Source organism: Pimephales promelas, chromosome 15 (genome assembly GCF_988280905.1).
Source record: "Pimephales promelas chromosome 15, fPimPro1.hap1.1, whole genome shotgun sequence".
NCBI classification, from domain to species: domain Eukaryota; kingdom Metazoa; phylum Chordata; class Actinopteri; order Cypriniformes; family Leuciscidae; genus Pimephales; species Pimephales promelas.
In genome coordinates, this window is record NC_142783.1 from 3,066,566 (window position 1) to 3,090,089 (window position 23,524).

At 38.3% G+C, this 23,524-nt stretch overlaps 1 protein-coding gene and 1 long non-coding RNA gene across 3 annotated transcripts in view; one reads left to right on the forward strand and one right to left on the reverse strand.

Annotated features, from left to right (window-relative positions):
- stxbp6 (syntaxin binding protein 6 (amisyn)) overlaps positions 1-16,121 on the forward strand; it is a 43,157-nt gene extending 27,036 nt beyond the window's left edge. For both annotated transcript variants that reach the window (XM_039671369.2, XM_089120029.1), the window contains exons 4-6: positions 80-245; positions 12,864-13,021; positions 14,725-16,121. In XM_039671369.2, the coding sequence (XP_039527303.1) occupies positions 80-245; positions 12,864-13,021; positions 14,725-14,748 (348 nt within the window). In that variant the 3' untranslated portion in view covers positions 14,749-16,121. The remainder of the gene's footprint in view (positions 1-79; positions 246-12,863; positions 13,022-14,724) is intronic.
- LOC148973438 (uncharacterized) lies at positions 9,927-12,934 on the reverse strand. The gene is made up of 2 exons (XR_016146618.1): positions 12,822-12,934; positions 9,927-10,712 (listed from the first exon to the last, which is right to left on the reverse strand). It is a non-coding gene; the product is annotated as an uncharacterized LOC148973438 (long non-coding RNA).
- Positions 16,122-23,524: the final 7,403 nt, after the last annotated feature.

Genomic DNA, 23,524 nt, shown 5'->3' on the forward strand with positions numbered 1-23,524 from the left:
CCTCTCCATTTCCATCTTTCTGAGATGGCTGTTGGGTGATTTTGTGGTATTTGACTTTCCTTCATCCAAAAATGTTTAGGATTGCGCTGAGTTTGACCTGATATTTGACAATGGATCTGACCAGTGGATGGCAGGTTCAGCTGGAGAGAAGTGCATGTTTGTCCAGATCCTCCATCACACATGTCAGCGGTTCATCCCCGAAAGAAAGCCTGAGTTTACCAACTGCCAATCCAAACTGCTGGGAGGTGAGACGCCCCATTCAGGCATACTCTACACTCTCTCCTTCAGCTGTTTCTGTGTGTTTTGTGCTTTGTCTTCTGCTGCTGTAGTCCATCTTCTTCCTGTTTCAACATTTTGTGCGTTCAGAGATGCTCTTCTGCAGACCTCGGTTGTAACAATTTGATTTGTTGTTGCCTTTGTATAAGCTGGAACGATTCTCCTCTGACCTCTGGCATCAACAAGGCATTTTCGCTCACAGAACTGCCACTTACTGGATATTTTATGTTTTTCAGGCCATTCACTGTAAACCCTAGAGATCGCTGTGTGTGAAAATCCCAGTAGATCAGCAGTTTCTGAAATACTCAACCATGCAACGTTCAGAGTCGCATAAATCACGTTTCTTCTTTATTCTGATGCTCAGATTGAACTTCAGCAGATTGACTCGGCTTCTTAAACCCCTCTGGTTGTACATTGTGTTCTTGGCCATATATGTTGAGTGCGTGAACGCAATGGCCAATCAGAGACTTATATGTTGAGAGTGTGAACACAATGGCCAATCACAGACATATATGATGAGCGTGTGAACACAATGGCCAATCACAGACATATATGATGAGTGCGTGAACACAATGGCCAATCACAAACAAATATGATGAGCGTGTGAACACAATGGCCAATCACAGACATATATGATGAGCGTGTGAACACAATGGCCAATCACAGACATATATGATGAGTGCGTGAACACAATGGCCAATCACAAACAAATATGATGAGCGTGTGAACACAATGGCCAATCACAGACATATATGATGAGCGTGTGAACACAATGGCCAATCACAGACATATATGATGAGCGTGTGAACACAATGGCCAATCACAGACATATATGATGAGCGTGTGAACACAATGGCCAATCACAGACATAAATGATGAGTGCGTGAACGCAATGGCCAATCAGAGACTTATATGTTGAGAGTGTGAACACAGTGGCCAATCAGAGACATATATGTTGAGAGTGTGAACACAGTGGCCAATCAGAGACATATATGATGAGTGCGTGAACGCAATGGCCAATCAGAGACTTATATGTTGAGAGTGTGAACACAGTGGCCAATCAGAGACATATATGATGAGTGCGTGAACGCAATGGCCAATCACAGACAAATATGTTGAGCGTGTGAACACAATGGCCAATCACAGACAAATATGATGAGTGTGTGAACGCAATGGCCAATCAGAGACTTATATGTTGAGAGTGTGAACACAGTGGCCAATCAGAGACATATATGATGAGTGCGTGAACACAATGGCCAATCACAGACATATATGATGAGTGCATGAATGCAATGGCCAATCAGAGACGTATGTGTTGAGCGCATGAACACAATGGCCAATCACAGTTGTGTTACTATTACTTTTGACAACACTAGTCTACATGCCTAAATGCATTGAGTTGCTGCCATGTGATTGGCCTGATTATTTTATAGCATTAGTATTAATACTTATCAATGCTTAATTATAATTATTGACAAAATAATACAAATATAGTCTTTATTGTTTTAAATACCTAATAAAGTAGATTGTATATTAACAGAAGGTAATAAAAAAGTTTCTCAAGATTAAGCATTAACTTGACTATTTACACAGCATGAAATAAAATGAAGAAGTGAAAGTAGGAATACATCTATTTAATTTTACTCTCTGCATCTTGTTCTGATGATTGATTATTTCTAGTATATCATATTATCATATAAATCAGGTTTTCAAACTATATTTATAAGGGTCCAAAATTTTGCTAACATTTTCAAAATAAATCTGCTCATATAATAATATTTCTGAAATATTCTTTCACTGACCTTGTATTAAAAAATAATCTAACACATGATTTAAGTGTTAAGTTCTTTTTTGCTTTGTGTTTTTACTCCACTGTATTTTCTGCAGTACCGCGAATCTGTTTTGTTATGCAAAACAGGAGAAGTTTTTTTTTTTTTTTTTAACTTTGATGTTTATAGCCTATAACTTAAGGCAAAGTCCTTTTAGGCAAGTTGTGCCACTCGGCCGCCATCTTGGCAACGCCTCCGGGCAGCTGTTTCGGACTAACAAGACCAGGCTCTATCTAAATGAATGGGCAGAGAGTCAGAACGGCACTTTCACTGGTCACCAGGACATAAGAACTTCTTGTATAGAAACAGCAGTAAAATATGATAAAAATCGCTGAAAAAGTTTGATGACTTTGCCCCAAAATAAGGTTTAAAAGGTATTTTCCCCACAGGTTACACACAAGGGTTCTCATCTCCACTGTCGCAAACCTCAATTGTGCGCATGCGTCAGTGGAACCAGACGATAGGCTTACATGTTTCCCCGCTTGACTGTTAAAGATAACAGATGATTGGCTTTCCAGCGGGAGGGGTGGGGCATGTGTATACAACCGCCATCTTTGGTAGCAAAGATAGCAAAGATACCAGTAAAGATACCCAGATAGCAAACTGACATTGAATCAACGTGGAAATATGACATCGAAACAACGTTGATCTGACATTGTTTTGCTCATCGAATTAACGCTGAACCAACGTCAGACGCGTCATTCTTTCAAAACTAACGTAAAATCAACTTGAAATCAACGCGTTGTTTCAACGTTATGAAAGCAAACCAATTTTCGACTTTCATTTAGCTTTGAAGAATGCCGCGTCTGACGTTGGTTCAACGTTAATTCGATGAGCAAAATCAACGTTGTTTCAATGTCATGAGAGACGTCGTTTCCACGTTGATTCAATGTCAGTTTGCTGTCTGGGAAGTGGCATGTCTCTATATAAATTGTCTCTGCTTCAGGTCATGATTAATGTTGGGTTTTCTTTTGCAATGAAAACCCTGAAACTCACTTTTTTTTTTAAATCGTTTCCTGCTTGTTGGCATATTACTGGATGTATAATCAAAGGTGTAACAATTCATTAATCGGTTTTACCGTATCGATCTCATCCTCTTGAAGTGCATGTAAAGTGGATTTGCATTTGCAGCGCAGAAAACAGCGTCTTCGCGACATGGACAATACCAACCAAACTCTTCCAGTCTCGGCTACAACTACAGAGTTTTAGGGCGGGGCAAAGTAAATATTGTTTGCAGACAGCCAATGAAAACCATAGCCTGGAATTATGCAAATTAGACACAAACATACGCAGGTTCGAGCAGAAAATAAAATTGGAATTACTGACGACTAGGGTTGGGTATCGTTTGAATTTGAACGATTCTGATTCCGATTCCGATTCCTTGTTTCGATTTCGGTTCCTAACGATTCTCGATTCCGATTCTTTTAAGAGGGAGGGTCAAAAAAGTTTAGCTAACCTTGCTAACCAACGGCCTTTCTGAAGGAAATAATACTTTCTGAAGGAAATACTCCTTCTGTCACAAATTTTGCATTTTGCCGAGATTTCGTTATTTTTAGAAAAGTGAAGCCACACTTTGGACCGCTGACGTAAGCTACTCATATTTGACTCGCGCGATTATGCCAACACTTCCGGTAGACGCTTCTTCGTTGGTGTTGTTCAGCGGTTTCTTCTTCCGCTCGGCGGACTGTGAATATCGAAACTAGGAATCGAAATTTTAACTTTTGAACGATTCCGGGAAAAACGAAAAGTTAGTCCCGGTTCCAATCGATACTCGATTCTCGATACCCAACCCTACTGACGATTAGTTTCACGCAGTTCAGAATCAATTCTTTCATTTGGGAGACAATAATGCCAATCATCTACACTTCAATGTTTGAAACTTTGCAGACCTTTTACTTTCACAAGCCGTTATATCACACAGTACCAAAACTAAAGCTCAGACAGTTTACATTTGTATGCTACAATTAAAGTGTTGTTCTGTCGAGGAGAGTGCTGATGCTATTCTAACTGTGTCTTGGGGAAGCACCCTTCCTTCTCTTCCCTGCCAGTTATTCCTCCCACCTAATAAATAACAGCTTTTAGTGTTGCTTCTTGTCTTTATTCTTTTAGTCGCGGTCTGACTCGTGGAGAGATGGACTGTTTTATTGAGGGAAATAGTCGCGGTTGCTGTGAGTCCTGTATTCTGTTGCCTGGCAGGATTCAGTTCACTGATCCATTTAAAGCTGAGCAAACATCAACACACCTGATTGTGAGCTGAAAGTCACATATATAATTCCTGTTACTGTTTATTTATGATGACTCTAGCTGAAATGTCATTTTAAAGTTCAAATTATTTGTCACATGATACTACAACACATTATATGCACATTATGTTCCCGCCACAGAATAGAAAATAAAAAAGTTAATTGCGACATATCAGAATTGCTTGATATAAAACTCACAATTGCTTGTTATAGTCAGAACTGAGTGATATAAAACTCACAATTGCGTGTTTTTCAGTCAGAAGTCAGAATTGTGAGTTTATTTCTCGCAATACTGAGTTTATGTCACACAATTATGAGTTTACAGTGCCCTCCACAATTATTGGCACCCCTGTTTAAGATGTGGTTGAGGACTTCTAAAAATTCTCCCTTTTTTTAAACAACATAGAATCCAAATGCAAAAAAAGAGAAAAATCCAACCTTTTATTTAAGTACATTACTTTGGCGGTAAAAAAAATAAATAAAAAATTTAGAAAAAGAAAAACTTCAAATCATGTGTCCCACAATTATTGGCACCCCTGATGTTAATACTTTGTACAACCCCCTTTTGCCAACAAGACAGCACTTAATCTCCTCCTATAACATTTCACAAGATTGGAGAACACAGAGAGAGGGATCTTTGACCATTCTTCTTTGCAAAATCTTTTTAGATCATCCAGTGTCCTGGGTCCTCTCTTGTGCACCCTCCTCTTCAGCTCGCCCAACAGGTTTTCAATTGGATTGAGGTCTGGGGACTGAGATGACCTTGAGTTTGTGACTGAACCATTTTTGTGTAGATTTTGCCACACGTTTTGGATCATTATCCTGCTGAAAGACCCAATGATGACCCATCTTCAGCTTTCTGGCAGAGGCCATCAGGTTTTTATTTAAAATGTCGCGGTAGTTCAAAGCGTTCATAATGCCATGCACCCTAACAAGGTTCCCAGGGCCTTCGGAAGAGAAACAGGCCCACAGCATCACAGATCCTCCACCATACTTCACGGTGGGCATGAGCTACTTTTCGGCATAATCATCTTTTGTTTTACACCAGACCCACTTAGAGTGTTTGTTGCCAAAAAGCTCAATCTTAGTCTCATCCGACCAAAGCACACGATCCCAGATGAAGTCCCAGTGCCGCTTGGCAAACTCCAGACGTTTACGTTTGTGAGAGTTGGTGAGAAAAGGCTTTTTCCTAGCATGCCTCCCAAACATCTTGTTGGCATGTAGAGAGCGTCTGATGGTTGTTTTGGAGACTTTGTGACCCCAAGATCCCACTATTTGATGCAATTCTGTGACAGTGAGCTTAGGACTTTTTTTTACTTTTCTTAGCATCCTCCTCACAGTGCGTTGTGGCAAGATAAACTTGGGACCTCTTTCAGCCTTGTTTGTCACTGTTCCAGTTGTTTTAAACTTCTTAATGATTCCTCTAACTGTAGATACAGGCAAGTTAAGGTGAGTGGCTATTTTCTTGTAGCCATTGCCTGACTTATAAAGGTCATCACACATCTGTTCTCTTGTCTTTGCCATGTTGACCCATGGGTAAGATAATTAGGCCTCTGTGTCATGTCATATTTATACCCCAGGGAAATAGGAAGTCATGAATTACTAATTAAAAGTTCCTAGATATCCTGACCAACTTTAGCAACTACAGAAAATATATTTAAAAAAAAAAATCAATTACATTTTTCAGTGGAATTGTTAGGAGTGCCAATAATCGTGGGACACATGATTTGAAGTTTTTCTTTTTCTAAATTTAAAAAAAAAAAGTACTACCAAAGTAATGTACTTAAAGGTGCATTGCGCAACATTTCATGTTAAAAATAGCCGTTTTCTAACCCATACATGCTTAAACAATCGCCTGATGGGCTGAATGAGCCCTTCTCTGATCACTGCGATCGCCTCTATAATCCTGTACAGTGAAATATATAAGAGGGATTCGGGCTCGAATCTGAGACTGGGCGTGACGTCATGCGAGTTCACGCTCGCCTGGCTATGTCTGGCAGGTTCGTGTAGCTATTCGCCGCCGTTCTCCGTATCAGAGAAGACAACTCGAGCGACACAACTCTAGTCAGCTTTCCACAAAAGTAGACGATGGGTTCAAAGGGGCTGTTTACACCTGGTCACTTCATGTGTTTTCTGTGATCGGATAGCTATTCGATCGTGAAAAGACCAGGGTGTAAATGCCCTCCGAAACGCATTCGAGACGGATTTGAATCCGATCGCTCATGAGGACGTGGTCTGTGCCGTATTCCAGACGAAACTGGACAAGTGTAAATGCATCTGGTTGTTGAAACCAAGCTATATGTCATGTTATTTTAGTCATATATGATGACGCACATCACCTCAGATGAGCAGCTGAGCTGAGCAAGACAGCGCGCCGCAATCTATCGCAAATCAAAGTGAAAGTAAGTCACAGACGCTTAACACTACCATCTTCATTAAAAGTAAAGAAATGAAATGATCTTACCAGGCCTGTTGCCGATCTCTCTTATTGCTGTCTTTGCTGATTTTGAAATTAGCCGATGATCAATAAAATCCAGCTCATATCTGTTGCTTTCGGTGACGTGCACTTCATTTAATCTGTATATGGCGCGGAAAGAGACCGGCTTGTAGTTCATTACAAACCCCAACGCAAACTCCACGTGAGACAGAAAATAAAACTTCTGTCTGTCCAGTGCCAGGCGTCGGAATAAGACGAGAGTCAACATCGGGAAGGCTTTCAACAAACGGAGAGATCTCCGGTCTGCTCTAGGGCTCAAACGGGTCCTATACAAAGTGATAACTGAACGTGTTTCCATAATAATTCAAACATAAGTGGATACAGTAAGCACAGGGAGATAGATGGAAACAAAAAACGAAGTTTTCTACTACCCCCGTTTCCCCCTCTCACACACATAAGTGTGTAATTTACTCGAATGCCTAGTTTCCTTTTAAATGACTTGCATATTTATTACTGTATTAATTTACCTCATTATGACTGTAACAAAAGATGTGTGCCACACAGTGTGCGCCGCGGCTGATGCTCCTTAGGTTATGAACAGCTCGTGCAAACGTGCGTGTGTGTTCCTCCATGAACGCGCACAGCTCTGGTTGCAGTTTCGCTTGTCGCCAGAGGGGGCGTAGTTCTGCAAAAACTCAGAGACTTGCGTTTAGCTCCTTTAAACAAAAGGTTGGATTTTTCTCTTTTTTTGCATTTGGGTTCTATGTTGTTTAATAAAAAAGGGAGAATTTTTAAAAGTCCTCGACCACATCTTAAACAGGGGTGCCAATAATTGTGGAGGGCACTTTATATCTAAAAAATAAATTGCGAGATGTAAACCGCTTTATTCTGTGGTGAAAAAACAAGCTACCTTACATAAATACATGGCATATAGCAGCAGTTTACATGTAGTGATGAAAGCAGCATTTGTCAGTCTGTACTGGCTAATGGTAAGGAGAATGATACGATCATGAGAGCTGAGCGATCAGTCATGTCTGGCTGAAGAAGACCCCTCCGGTCTAAGTCTCACACCAGTGCAAAACGAATACGGTGAAGCTGCTCAGGTGTGAGACGAAAACCGTGGGGATGTCGGATGTCACTACAGGACCAGTTTCATCCTCAACTCCTTGGAGAGATACTGGAATAAATGACATGTTGTGCTCAAACAGGCATTTATAATGCTGGAAATGCTTATAATCTTATTATTATATAGACACTTACTACTTTTTGTCAAATTAAATGTTTTATTTCAAAGTACGTTTAAATCATTGTTTTAATAATCTTTTGCCGTACACTTATCTTGACGTGTTAACATGCTAAAGCAAATGTATATTTATGTATCATTTGAACTGTAGTGTTGTAAGTATTTTAAAGTTTAACTTCACTGATTTTCAACCCACTCTGTATTCTTGAACAATGTTTACTCGTTCTCTGTGTTACCTGGAATCATCCTAATTCGTGTTTATTTGTCAGCTTTTGACTGATCCAGGTCTTTTGTGAAAACTACAGATTATACTTTAGCTTTTTTTATTAGTCCTTGCGCACATGGCAGTCGGATTGACTGAGGGTTATTAACAGAACAGCTGTTGTAAGAGTAGGTTTATCTCTGAACATTTTATCACACTTTATGTACTCTTTAAACAACATTATGATAAAATACTATGGCAGCTTCCTTACCTGTATGCGACAGGGTTTTGCTTCAGCTGAACTGACGCAACGGCAGTTTCTTTCCGTTTTTCCCCACGTTAAAACACTGTTCATTGTCATCCACTTTGAAATGTTGACCACGAGGTTTTTCATATTTTCCGTTGCGGCGTTCATCTCTTGGATCCGTCAAGTAACTCACTCACGCCAAACTTGATGAATTCTTGCAACAATCAGTCCCTCCAGAAAAACGCGATTATGCGATCGCTGAATTCAATGCAAAATCAGCCAAAGTCCGCATATTTATGCGGGGGCCGCATTTTTTCAAATACGCCGCACTTTTGCAGCATAATATACCGATTTCCGTGCAAAATATGCGGGGTTTGCATAATTTCATAATCCTCGCATTTTCGTTGCAAAAAAGTCACATGTATCTTAGCAGAAAGTTGAAAAATGTTGCGTTTGTTTCACACAAGAGCAGCCATTTCCCCCTGTTTCCATGCGGACGTTACGAAGTGACGCAATTACGCGACACCAGAAAGACTCACGGAGGCGATTGACATCTCACAAATCGAACTCGTATAACTGTCTGTCGAACGTTCTACTGTCACATCGTTACTTAATAAACAACATAAGATAAAAGAAGTAGCATCAAACAGAAATTACCCGCACACATGAGGTTCGAGAGAGTTCAACAGGGAGCGCGCAGCTCTTAAAGGGGCCAAACCTTATTTACACTCGTTACAGTCTGAAATAAAATAAGATGAGAAATTAAATATTCCCAGCACTTTCTATGATGTAGTATGCTTGCTTATCAAAGGAAGTAATAAGAAATGACTCTTACATTAGCCTAGTGAGAACAGGATGTTGGGGGAATCACTTTTTTTCTATTTTTCATCAAACCGCAATTTTTGCAAGTTCCCTCAATTTTTGCAAATTCCTGCAATTTCATCGCATAAAATTGCATAAATATCCCGCATATTCCATCGCATTTTTAAAGAAAACGGGCCGTGTAATCAATCAATTTTTGCCCGCAACAATCACAAAAAAAACTGCATTTTTCTGGAAGGACTGAACAATACAAGTCGACACTATTACGACTATAAGTTTGCTATAAAGTATTTCCTACTAAAGCTAAGTAACATTTGACTCTGGCAATAAAACTATAAAAATGAATCAGCCAGGGGAACTATACATCAGGAAAACAGATCAAATGTGGCGCAAACAGTAAAAGAAAAATTAGCAAATATGACAAAAATGATTCTACCCAAAAAGCTATAAGCTGTTAAAGTATATCAAATATTTGCTAATGACAGTATATATATATATATATATATATATATATATATATATATATATATAAAATCACACTCACCGACCACTTTACTAGGTACACCTGTTCAACTGCACTTAGATCTAATTGATCTAATCAGCCAATCACATGTACTCAATGCAAACTCAACTCAAAACCACCAAGTTTTATTGAAGGCCCATTTAAATGACAACTTCACCATTAAAAATGCTTAATTAAATTAAAATGCGTTAACTAACGCATTTGGTAAATTCAAATTTCTTAACGCTTTGACAGTAATGCAAATAAGTCAAGTCACCGTTATTAATGCAGCTTTATACAATACAGCAGCTTTACAGTGACAAAAGGAAACGGTTCGATTCGGCAGTCCAGCTGCGCTAAAGGAAAACATTGTCATTGTTCGGCTGAAGTCAGTTCAGTGTTTCAGTTCCTTTGTAAAGATCATCAATTATTAAATGAGTTCATTTCATCTATAAAGCAGTTCTGCAGAAAACAGTGATGCTCAGTTCAATCCTCATACAACAGCTTCAGTACCGATCAACCTTCAGATTAATATTATTGCTGAATATTAAGTGTCCCCAACTAAGCAAGCCAGAGGCGACTGTGGAAATGAACACAAACTGCATCAGGTGACAGTGGAGAAAAAAACACTGTCATTTGGATTCATAACACCAGTATGGAGCCGAAGCTAGACACAGGGTCTCTGTGGAGGACCAGTCTGGTTCTTTTGGTCTTTGTTGAGGATCAGTGCAGATGGCTGTTGTGTCGTTGAGGTATTCACAGGGAGAGTCTAGTTGACAAGGTCTCTGTTGACACTTCAGGGCTGCGTTGTGGTCGTGTCTAGGCGCAGGTCCTCCATCTGATCTGGATACGGCCAGGATCCGGCTGACTACATCATGCGTTGTGGTCGTGTCTAGGCGCAGGTCCTCCATCTGATCAATTGCAATTGCAAAATAATGTAAAAAAAAATTAATAAGACGTGCAAAATGACAACATTAGCATAACATCACACAGTTAGATTGTCTGTTGATGGTCGTGAGTTTATTATTGAGTATCTACAATGGTACAAACACCTGTAACCCTGGTAGATGGAAATTTCTATCTAACCCTTTAACCCGATTTCACTTTTCTGTTTGTGATAAGATTATTTTAAGCCGCTAAACTCTGAGAAAGTTTTCAGTCCAATTTTCCAAGCGAATGTTTTCAAAGTCCCAAACGGCGCTAATGTAAAGAAAACCAGGCTTATTACATCAGATATGGCAGAGAGAACAGGGACTCGATGCCGTTTTTTTTCTGTGAATTTTTTGTTCCAGTGTGTGTTTAGCTTTAAAACATGAGCTCTGATATATTCTGAGATTTTTTTTCTTTCTGAGGAGCGTGAGTCCTCACGTATCCCACGGTGTGAAATACACACACATCAAAACATCCAACTACGGTAATCGGCTGGATAAAGCAAACCAGCGTCTCGCTAGCAGAGTTTTGATGGATGTGAATTGTAAAGATGATTGCAATGACACACAGGAGTCCAACAGTATTTATAATTGATGCGCAAACCAACGGTGTACGTGTACGTATCCATTTCAGTAAATTCATGTTGTTTCCAGTCACATTCAAAATAATGTTTGTTTTTTTCTGTTTTTATTTTAGGTTTTATTTTTTGGCGTCTTAATGTGGTAAAGATGATTGCTGTGACGAACAAGAGTCGTACAGTGATTAATCGTGAACACAAATTTGTACCTATTGACTGCCCTAAATTAAATACATGACATAAAAGTTGAAGTATAAATTACATTACAGTGTATTTTAATTTGCATCAAATGCATTCGGGTAAACATTTTGAGCTGAATATATTTCAAATTTCAAAGAACATAGAAGTAATTATTAAATTACATATAAAGAGTGTGGTTTAGTCCTACTTAAAAGAGTAGTTTACTTTAAAAAAAAAAACTTTTCCTGATAATTTACTCACCCCCATGTCATCCAAGATGTCCATGTCTTTCTTTCTTCAGACGAAAAGAAATGAAGGTTTTTGATGAAAACATTCCAGGATTTTCACCATATAATGGACTTTATTGGGAACCAAAAGGAGAGTTTCAGTGCAGCTTCAAAGGGCTTTAAACGATTCCAGACGATGTATAAGCGTCTTATCAAGCGAAGCGATCGGTCATTTAAAAAAAAATTACAAAAGTTTAAGTTTTATAAGCTCAAATGGTCGCCTTGCTCTGTTCTGATGCGCGTTCGTGACTCTCCTGTTCGAACTCGTTCATCAAAATGAATGAATCTTTTTCCGAGTCGATTCGTTCATTTCGTTTGTTGAATGGACCAAATTACTCAAAAAGATTTGTTCATTTTGATGAACGAGTTCGAACAGGAGAGTCAAGAACACTCATCACAGAACAGAGCAAGGCAAGCATTTGAGCTTATAAAACTTAAACTTTGTTATTTATTTATTAAATGAGCGATCGTTTCGTTTGATAAGACCCTTATTCATTGTCTGGAATCATTTAAAGCCCTTTGAACAGTTTGCACTGAAACTGTCTTTTGGACCTTGAACCGTTTGGTTCCCATTGAAGTCCATTATATGGAGAAAATCCTGGAATGTTTTCATCAAAGACCTTCATTTCTTTTCGACTGAAGAAAGAAAGACGTGGACATCTTGGATGACATGGGGGTGAGTAAAAAGTGAACTACTCCTTTAAGACAGTCAAAAATCCATTTTCATTTAATTTTATGTAACATGAAATGAATCGTCTAAAAATATTACGTTTAATCATCGCATTTAAGATCAATTCACATTTATTCCGTTTCAAAGCAGCTTTCCAGCACGAGTCCACATTACAGTTTAGAGTGATCTGTTATCAGAGGAAACTAAGTTATGCATTACAGAAATGTACATATAGTTTGCTAAAAATTTATTCATTTTGAACAACGTAATCTTTTAAGGCCGAAGCAATGAGCTGATTGAAGTAATGAATACATGTTTGTTAAGAAAGTATATTCATTAAAGTAAATTTTCTCCAGGATAGTGGTGTTACTGCTACCGTAAGTGTGTTCTCTGCGCTGGTTTGTCTTGATCTGAGCAGGGACCAGTCTCCTCCACGAGGCCGCAGACAGCGTCACCAGTGCAGTGCAGAAGGCCAGTCAGGCCCTGAACGAGCGCGGCGAGAGACTGGGACGCGTCGAGGAGAAGACCAGCGACATGAAGAACAGCGCACAGCATTTCGCTGACACTGCACACAAGGTAAAACGTGCCACGGCTTTGTTTACTCGTAGACCTTTTGCCCAGTTCAAGAACTTAATCAGGTGGAAAACAGTGTGTGTGGCTTTGCTGCCTTCATGTGGCGACTGCTGTCATACACACACACACACACACACACGCTACTGTTCAAAAGGTTGGGGCCGGGAAGATGTGTTCATGTTTTTCAATTAAGCAGAAAATACAGCAAAAACAGTAATATTGTGAAATGTTATTACAATTTACAATAACTGTTTTCTATGTGAATATGTAGTAAAGTGTAATTTATTCCTGTGATCAAAGCTGAATTTCCAGCATCATAACTCCAGTCTTCAGTGTCACATGATCCTTCAGAAATCACTCTAATATGAGGATTTAATGATCAAGAAACATTTCTGATTATTAATGTTGAAAACTGCTTTTCTGGACTCTTTGATGAAAAGAATAAAACAGCATTTATTTGAAATAGAAACCTTTAGTAACATTATAAATATCTTTCCGGTCACTTTAGATAAATTTAATGCATATTTGCTGGATCAAAATAATAATTCTTATTTAAAAAAACAACAACTGTTGGTAACACTTTATAATAACTACACGCTAATAATCATTAGTTAAGCATGAGTAAACCATTACTTCATCATTCATAAAGCATTAATAGACATTAATAAGCAGTTCATAAATACAGCTATAAATGCTTTCTTCTTGATTTAAAAGCATATCTATAATTTGTTTAATAATTGTATTTTCATCCTTTATTAATGATCAATTTATCATTTCTAAATGAAGAATTGCATTTTTTATTAACCAGTTATTTAAGAGTTGTCCGTGGTTCATAAGATAACTTAGAGCGAGTAAGTAAATGATTAATAAACTATTTAAATGTACATTCATACATCTTATTATTCAGACATATAGTGATGGTTACTTAGTGTGTTAATAAATGCTTTATTAACATGTATTAATGCTGTATTTCAGGGTTAATTCGGGTAGTTATAAAGCATTTAGTAGTGGTCAGTTAACTATGTTCGTGAGCTCATCTAAAGTGAGGACTAGTCATGCCTTGTAAAGCATTTTTAAAGGCTGTTAAATATTTCTATGTTCTGTATCACTGCATTGTGTTTGTTACATTTTACCGTTTAGAAGATTGACGAGTCTTTAAATCGCCTTTATAAATGCTTTACAAAGCATGAATAGTCCTCACTTTAGATTAGCTCACAAAAATAGTTAACTGACCACTACTAAACGCTTTATAACTACCTGCATTTACTATATTTACTTACACTTTCTAAGTGATCTTATGAATGACTGTCAACTCTATATAATAATAATATTATACTTCATTTAGAAATTATTAATTTATCATTAACAAAGTATGAAAATACAATCATTAAACGCATTATAGATATGCTTATAAATCAAGAAAAAAGCATGTATAGCTATATTTATAAACTGCATATTAATGTTTTATAAATGATGTATTAACTGTTTACTCATGCTTAACTAATGATTAATAGCGTGCAGTTATTATAAAGTGTTACCCAACTGTTGAACAGTAGTGAATTGAAATGCTTTTTACTGTAATAAATATGTTGGTTAATTTGATAATACATTTAAAGCATGCAGGAGATTGTGGACCATTTTGAATGACATCTTAAGTCATCCTGTACAGTAATTCTACAGTAAATTTACTCTCCCTCTCTCTCTAGCTTGCCATGAAGCACAAGTGTTAATCCTTTGCTGTATTTTTGGAGAATCTGGTACAAGTTCCTCACCCCTGCTAATAGAGACTGTTGTGGGATGCGCATGAAGTATCATATGAAGAAACGAGGGTATCAACATCATGCGTCCTCTAACCATAGCTTAATCAAAGCCTTATTCCTGTGTGATCATGTCTATCATTTTAAAAGATTCCTACAGAAAGGTTCAAATTCCTGCTGATATATCATATCCCTCGGATATTGTTTGATAAGTGCCACCATGAAAGAAATTTAGAGAGTGAAAGTTTTAGAAATATATATTTTTGTAAAAATCCTTCTAAGGATTCTGTAAAAAAAAAAAATATCTAAACTAGATGTCGCATGCCAAAAAAACTGCTTTATTTTAATATTAAAATAAAGTTCTCAGACAAATTTGAATGGTAGAGTTGGCCCACGTTTTAATAATGCTTATACTCATCTCTTTGTTTCATTTTATACTATTCCTGTGTAACGTCAATCTCTGCAACAGTTGCATAGACATGTTCTGAACTCTCAATACAGATCTGGGATCAGCGAGAGCGACTACATAAACACATGCCCTCAGGCTACAAGTATGTAAAACATAAACTCAGTGTTTTGTGTACTAGGGATTACTCAGCTCTCCGAGGAACATAACTTTTACTTTCTTCCTTGAATTGTTTTGCATTTTATATTTCCTTTTGGCTTTTTATAAGAATAATTGGTGTAAAATGAATGTTTACACAAAACTAACATAATGTATTAAAAGGTGTCTCACCCTGAATGACCTGCGTGAAGCTTTTTAAACAGGTTTTCTCTTGAGGAACCTCTGACGAAAAGCACATGGATTATACTTCTTGGTTGTACTTTACAATGTTATTTTCCTCTTTGATTGTTTGCTAATGGATTACAAAAAGTGACCAAAGTGTGTAGTGCTTCGTTTTGTGTGTTGCATTTAAAAATTGTGTGATTAAATATACAATTATTTCTGTGCTGCAAACCCTGCCTTAAAATTGCGTACAGTTTTCAGAACAGTGTTTTACTTCTGTCGTGTGTGACATCATGTAAAGCTGCTTTCATGTCGAGTGTGTCAGCAGTCATACGGTTTGTTTTCTGGATGCTGAGAACATCTCTGATGTGCTGTCGCCTGTTTCTGCCAGAGGATGTCATCATCGTTAGAGACAAACATGTGAATTATGAGACTGTTATGTGCATCCCAGGCCTAAACGTTGCTTTCATGCTGTTTGCAGAGATCTAACCACATTTTTGAGTGTGTAGAGTAGCGATATGCTTAAAGGGAACATTAAGATATTGTTGAACCATTTAAAAATGTGCCTGTTCTACTGTGCGGTCAATTGAATAATGACTGGTAATAAATGACGATGATATATCTCTTTGCTCTCAAAGTACATTTGAAACCCTTGTTCTTGTGCAAGGAGGCGTAATCAGAATTTGATATTAAAATCAATAACTGGTTTCAGTTTGGCTGCCAAATGTCAAGCATTCATGCACATATTAGCTTTCAGTGCTGTAATACGTGGTATTTTATTTCTTTCATTTATTATCCCTCAATGGACAGATACAATCAACAACTTGCAAATTTACGTTTGTAGTATGTAAAATAAGCATAGACTTGTGGGTAGTTGTACGTGGTGATGAGAATAAAATATAATGCTTAGCATTATCCTGCAAAACTGCTCTTTCCCAGATAAACTGTGCATTCACTCGTACAACTTTTGTAATGGAACTAATGAAAAAACATGAGTGGATGTGGGAGGAAAAACTATATTGCAACTATATAAAAGGTTTCTCGGGGGGAAAACCACTTTTGCTTTGCCGCTGCATCTGGTATCAGCGCTATGGGGAATGGCTTCAGATGGCCATAAAATATAAAGATAAAAAAAGTATAAAGTTTTTGTTTTTTTGCAAAGTATCATATATATACAGATGACTCTAATTATACACTATACGTTAACTAAATAAGCCATAAAAGCCTAGTGTAAACATGGAAGAAAAACACTTTATACAGAGGGCCCGAACAGAGCAACCCAGACAGCAAACTGACATTGAATCAACGTGGAAACGACGTCTCTCATGACATTGAAACAACGTTGATTTTGCTCATCGAATTAACGTTGAACCAACGTCAGACGCGGCATTCTTCAAAGCTAAATGAAAATCGAAAATTGGTTTGCTTTCATAACGTTGAAACAACGCGTTGATTTCAAGTTGATTTTGCGTTAGTTTTGAAAGAATGACGCGTCTGACGTTGGGTCAACGTTAATTCGATGAGCAAAACAATGTCAGATCAACGTTGTTTTGATGTCATGTTTCTACGTTGATTCAATGTCAGTTTGCTATCTGGGAAAATTTTGCATATTTATATTATATCTATATGATAATTATGATAATTAAAAAAATCAGTCGTCACTCAATATCTGCCAATAATGTCTTAGTAAGATAATATATCCAACATGACATCATGACTTTTGCGTAAACATATACGCCACTTTCGAGTCAGGTGGCGTACTTATCTCCACGCATTTTGTGCTATCCGCGTGTATCCGCGTGTATGCGTATATGTCTACGCCATTAACGTCCGCGTCATTCCGCGTCTCTGTACACGCAGTCAAATCTCCAGTCATAAATGCCATTAACCCCAGTGACGGTTAAGTTTAGGGATAGGGTTGAGGTAAGTCATATCTTTTTTTTACCTAGTAAGGGAACAGTCATAAATGCCATTAACCCCAGTGACGGTTAGGTTTAGGGACGGGGTTGAGGTAAGTCATATATTTATATAACGTTAAGTCAACAGCGTTCATAAACACGCTGAAAGGCGATTATGCGTCTTGATAGCACGCCAAAAATGGAAATACGAATTGGCGTGTCATACACACGCTACTTCATGAGATCAGTCTGATATATCAATGCAGTTTATGATCAAAGCTTGTAGTTTTAAAACATATAAAGTAATGAAATACAATGAACAAATAAACCTTCCTCAAAATCCTGATCATATTTGATTTTTCTATCAAATGATGCATGATAACCTAACCAAAGCTGCTTCTGTCCAGCAAGTGTTCATCTTGAAATATTACACCAAGTTCTGGCATGAGACTCTAGATGGCGCCGGCTGATAGGTCCTCAACTCAATTTGGTATTGCAAACTGATATATATAGCTAATGAGAACAATGTACAGTATAGGCCTTTTATTCTTTCATCAGCTTTTCACTTATCAATAAAAGTGTATGGTTATGTCATTAATACTTCGAAAGATTGAATCATACTTGCATCTCTATTAGCTTGCAACATATGTTAATAATTGAAAGGCTTGCATATCAAGTATGATTAAATAGGCTTTATAGGACAGTTGTTCACATGTGTGCATTGAGGATGGGCCAGTGCTGGTCACCTTTGAGCTCTACCCTGACTGATCTGGCAGATGTGAAATGTGACGCAGCCGAGAGCATCTGCCATCTCTATATCTGGATCAGATCCGCTCATGCCTTTGGGTTCCTGTCGAGAGCAATGACAGCCATGCTGGAGCAATCATTAATCCAATGTACACAACACACACCACTGCTGTCTGTCCAATGCAAACAAAGTGAGTGTGTGTGTGTGTGTAGAAGATGCAGTGATCTGTAGAATACAAGCAAGTCATCCCTGCTGGAAGAAAAATAACTTTTAGGTGTTGCCTGTTACATGACGTTAGTAGAACAAACACTTTTTGAGAAAAATATCCCAGTGAGAAAATTGAAAACATATTTTTCTGTTGTATACGTCCTGCTTTAAACATCTAAGCAACAATGGCATCAATCAGTCCCACAGTGCTTCATTTTCCATTATAGTCCAGTCATTTTAAAGGGGAAATGAAGCATTCAGACAAGTTTACATGAATTGCAAGATGGATTTCCACTGTAATAAATAATTATATAAGAAACATGAAAAATGTAAACATGTAACAAAGAAAACAGAAACACCGTTATGTCTTTCGCACCACCATTGTGCAGTACTGTAACCTGTGACGTCACAGGGTTGATTGGCTCTGGGCTGAGTTCAGTAAAAAAAAAAAAAAACAGTGAATAGAGAAAGATAAAAAATAGTGAAAGAGACAGATATAGAGAAAGATAAAGATAGAGAAAGAGACAGTGAAAGATAGATATAGTGAACGACAGAGATAGCGGTAGAAAGAGGTAGCTTAGTGGAAGATGGAGACTGAGGAGCCACGGGACAGAAGAAGACAAAAGGGAGGCCACTATTGTATTGCTCCTGGATGTGAAAACGAGATTTACAGGGTCAAAGCCAAGGACAAAACAGTCAATTAACTGCCGCTGAAACGGAAAACTGTACTGCTACTGGCTAATAGCTCTGAAGAGAGAGAGTCCTCCGATGCGCGCTGACTCCAGGGTTTGCAGTGAACATTTTCTGGAGGAGCAACATGACATCATGACTTTTGCGTAAACATATACGCCACTTTCGAGTCAGGTGGCGTGTTATCTCTACGCATTTTGAGCTATCCGCGTGTATGCGTATATGTCTACGCCATTAACGTCCGCGTCATTCCGCGTCTCTGTACACGCAGTCAAATCTCCAGTCATAAATGCCATTAACCCCAGTGACGGTTAAGTTTAGGGATGGGGTTGAGGTAAGTCATATCTTTTTTTTCCTAGGATGGTAAGGGAACAGTCATAAATGCCATTAACCCCAGAGACGGTTAGGTTTAGGGACGGGGTTGAGGTAAGTCATATATTTATATAACGTTAAGTCAACGGCGTTCATAAACACGCTGAAAAGCGATTATGCGTCTTGATGGCACGCCAAAAATGGAAATACGAATTGGCGTGTCATACACACGCTACTTCATGAGATCAGTCTGGGAGGAGGATTACACTGAGGAGAAGACCTTTGAGTTTGGTAAACTAGTTGTTCACCGGACCAACAGACTAAAGCCTGAAGTTGCTCCGTCTGTTTTCAATTTCACTGGCTATAATGTGTGCTCTACTGACCGGCCAACATACTCTGACAACAGCAGGACAGAGGCATCAGTGCGCCGTAGGGAAAGGGCGCTAAAACGCGCCAGCCAGGCCGGGAAGAGACAGGTAGGGCATTCAGCGACCAACAGAAGTCAGCATCAAAGATGCCCACACCAAAATAATAATAAAAAAACAATATTCACCAACATCTATTATAGAAACCTAGCTGATCATCATGAGCGTCTCTGTCAGTCCAAACAGCAGCACCTGATACCCCTCCCACCCCAACATGTTCCCTAGCCTAAATCTTTCCATAGCAGCATCTGAGGTATCAATATAAGAGCCAAAATAAACAACCCTTAAAAATAGCCAGGCCTGAAAGCCTTCACCTAAAACTCGCGTCCTGATTTGATTCTCTAGCCAGAGAAAGTCGACACAGTTGATGCAAACCTTTAAGAAATATTTCTTACCGTAACTCCAACTTTCCATAGCAGTCAGGCTTCCACTTCACTCCAGACTCTAAATGTAGATAATCCTCAAAAAGTAATCCCAAATTCAGTTGTCTTGCTCACCACCGCCACCGTTTCTTTTAGCATGTGGGATAGCTGGCTATTGCTAAACGTCTAGTGGCAAGAAATATCGCAGCCATCACAAACCAACGTTAAAAACAGTAATTTTACTACAGGAACATTATCTTACTTTTTTTCCCGAAGTGTTGACCGTCTGAACGTTCATCCAGGACACCGCTGGAGGCCTGACTGTTTTCGTTTTTGTTTTTACCACCCGAATATGCTCGCAACAAAATAAGCCTTTTTGATTGGCTGATGTCCGCTGTTCAAGCTCATTAGCATAATACACTCTGAAAATATAAATATAACTATAACATACTCTTTGACAGTAATATTAAATGTTAAAAGTAGTTAATATGCAATAACATTTCTCATGGAGTAAGTTGCATGATTGTCCATTGATGTTACAATTAATGTTACAGTTTTGTACAATAGATCATCACAAATCTCTCACCAGGGGAGAAATAATGGGGACTAGTGAGAAAAGAATGTATATATATATATATTTTTAAATCCCTCAGAAGTGTAACAAACATCGCTATAAATGTTACTCGTATGTTAATAAAATACCAAATAAAAGTAATTTCACTGATTTAACCAACACTACAGCACATAACTGGTATGGTGATTGAACCAAAAATAATTACCCCCAAACACCACAGCAACAAAATGTCTACGCTTGGTTAATGAATGAATAACACAACAAGAAACAGTGTTTCAGTATAAGATTCTTTGGTAACACTTTAAAATAATGGTCCGTAGTTAACAAGTATGCAGGAAGTAATAGGTAGTACTGCATTAACACCGAACTTAATACTATTAACTAATATGGAAGCAATATTAACTAAGCATTAAGTAATAGGTAATTTAGTACAAAGGCAGTACCTTGGTAGGTATTTGATTATTACTAAAGAAATATATCCTCATTGAGAACTACTTGTGAACTAAGAAATAATAACCAATTAATTACTAATCACAAAAGTAACATGTCTAAAAAGTGAACAATTGTGGGGGTTTTATACACTTAACATGATCATAACATTTCAGAAGCATGTGCCTCAAATGGGTTCTTTGTGGAAACCAGTTTATGAAGTTTATACATCCCCCCAAATACATTAGCTAGGTTGAGATTGTGACCACTACTCTTGCCAGGATGGACGCATGTTCTCTGTTTATTTAAAACTTAAACATAAAATAATACTAATAATGACAGTTTTTAAAAATAAACCTTAAATAATTAAGAAGTGTTGCTGACACTCTCATAATTGGATTAGTTCATTATTTTGAGCTCTATTTAATGGACATGAATATAAACTTCTCTTTAGGACATGAATATAAACATTGATGTTCACTTGTCAAAAACAGTTAGCATCTTTAATGAAGAAATTGGCTGCATTTATATTACGATAAGTGCAAAACCACATCTTCCAGATTACAGTGCTTGTTAGAATATTAGTGCCTCACAGAACCTGTACAGTATGTGTCAAATATAAAATTAAATTACTTGTATCATTTGTGAAAAACATGTTAACTCCCCAATAACTACTTAAGCGTTACCTTGTCATCCCGCAGGAACTACTAGTGATGTGGCCCATGGGCCCTAAAGAGAAGTCCTCCTCAGGACTTCTATAGGATAAAGAAGGGGAAGGCAATAAGCAGTGCATTTGCACAGGCACTTTGACAAATGACATACTTAACAACCACATGACCATTCATATTGTACTTCTGTGGAAGGTCTTTCCCCAGCTACGGCACTGTCATCACAGCAAGATCTGGACCTTTGCAGTGAGGGCTGTTAAGAGTCTGAGGTAGAGAATTTAATGGAAGAGAGTCAGGATAATCCCAGTGATGATGAGTTTGGGTTGGGTAGTGAGGAAAGCATCAGTGATGAGGATCAGAGTTTTTGTGATGTTGAGGATGAGGAACCAAATGTCTCAGAAGAGCGAAAAAGTATTGTGTCGACAGGAGAGTTGTTGAAGCTCTTCCATGTGTGTCATTGGGTCAGTCTCCAAAAGTGGATTTGGGCTTAGGATCAATACAGAATGCTTTGATGGCCAAGACTATATGTGGCATTCTCAGCCTTTAGTTAGAGGAATTATGGAATGCAAACTTTCTGTCCCTGCGGCTGTATTTGTCACTGGAAATGAGTGCCGTCCATTCATGGAGGTGTGCGACACTATTGGTCTGGAAACCATCTCAAAAAGACAGTGGTTTAACATACAGAAGGCCTATGTCATCCCAGAGGTCAACAATACCTGGACAGTACACAATGAGGCGGTACTGAGTGCCTTAGGTGATGAGCCGCTCATCGTGTCAGGAGACTCCAGACATGACAGTCCAGGTCACAGCGCCTCATATGAAACCTACTCACTCCTGGACATCAAGTCGAAACTGGTGATGGCACAGGAAACTGTTCAAGTCACAGAGGTGAAGAACAGTTATTGGCTTGAAGTGGATGGTATGGAGAGGTGCCTTTCCAAGTTGGAAGAATATGATGTGACCATATCTGCTTTGCCAACTGACTGCCACCCATCAGTGCAGAAATCATGCGTCAGGAACATAAGTCCATGCAGCATGAATATGACCTCTGGCACATTGTTAAGTATGTCAAAAAATGACTGCTGCAATGCCTCAACGAAGAGTTGTTTGAGTGGATCAGAATGATCACAAACCACCTCTGGTTTTGCGACACAACATGTGAAGAGTTCAGATGCAAAAGCCTCTAAATGCCATTTGAAATTTTCTTCTTTAATGATGATTTTTATCAAACTTTTACAGTATATTTAAGTTCAGTAATTTCACTTAAATAACATTTAATAGGTAATTATCATTGCCATTTAAGTGAAATCACTGAACTTCAATATACGTACAAGCTTGATAAAAATGATCATTCTAGAAGAAAATTTCAAATGGGACTTAGAGGCTTTTGCATCTGAACTCTTCATGTGAAACATTGTTTGCGATGCCTACCATGTCTAGATGTCTACCTGTCTCTTGCCAACACCATGTAACATGTATTTGCATACGGTGAACCTTATCGGTCCATTTGGCTGCGCTTACAGCTAGCTTGACTTACCAGCTGTTGATGGGACGCTCCAGTGTCTCCGCTCTGACATCCTTCAGGGACAGCATAGCCACCTCCAACACATCGACCTCCCGGCACAGCATGGTAAATGTGCGCACCATGGTGATGCAACCCTGCAACACCTCAACCATCAGAAAATCCTCCTCACCCTGCAACACCTCCA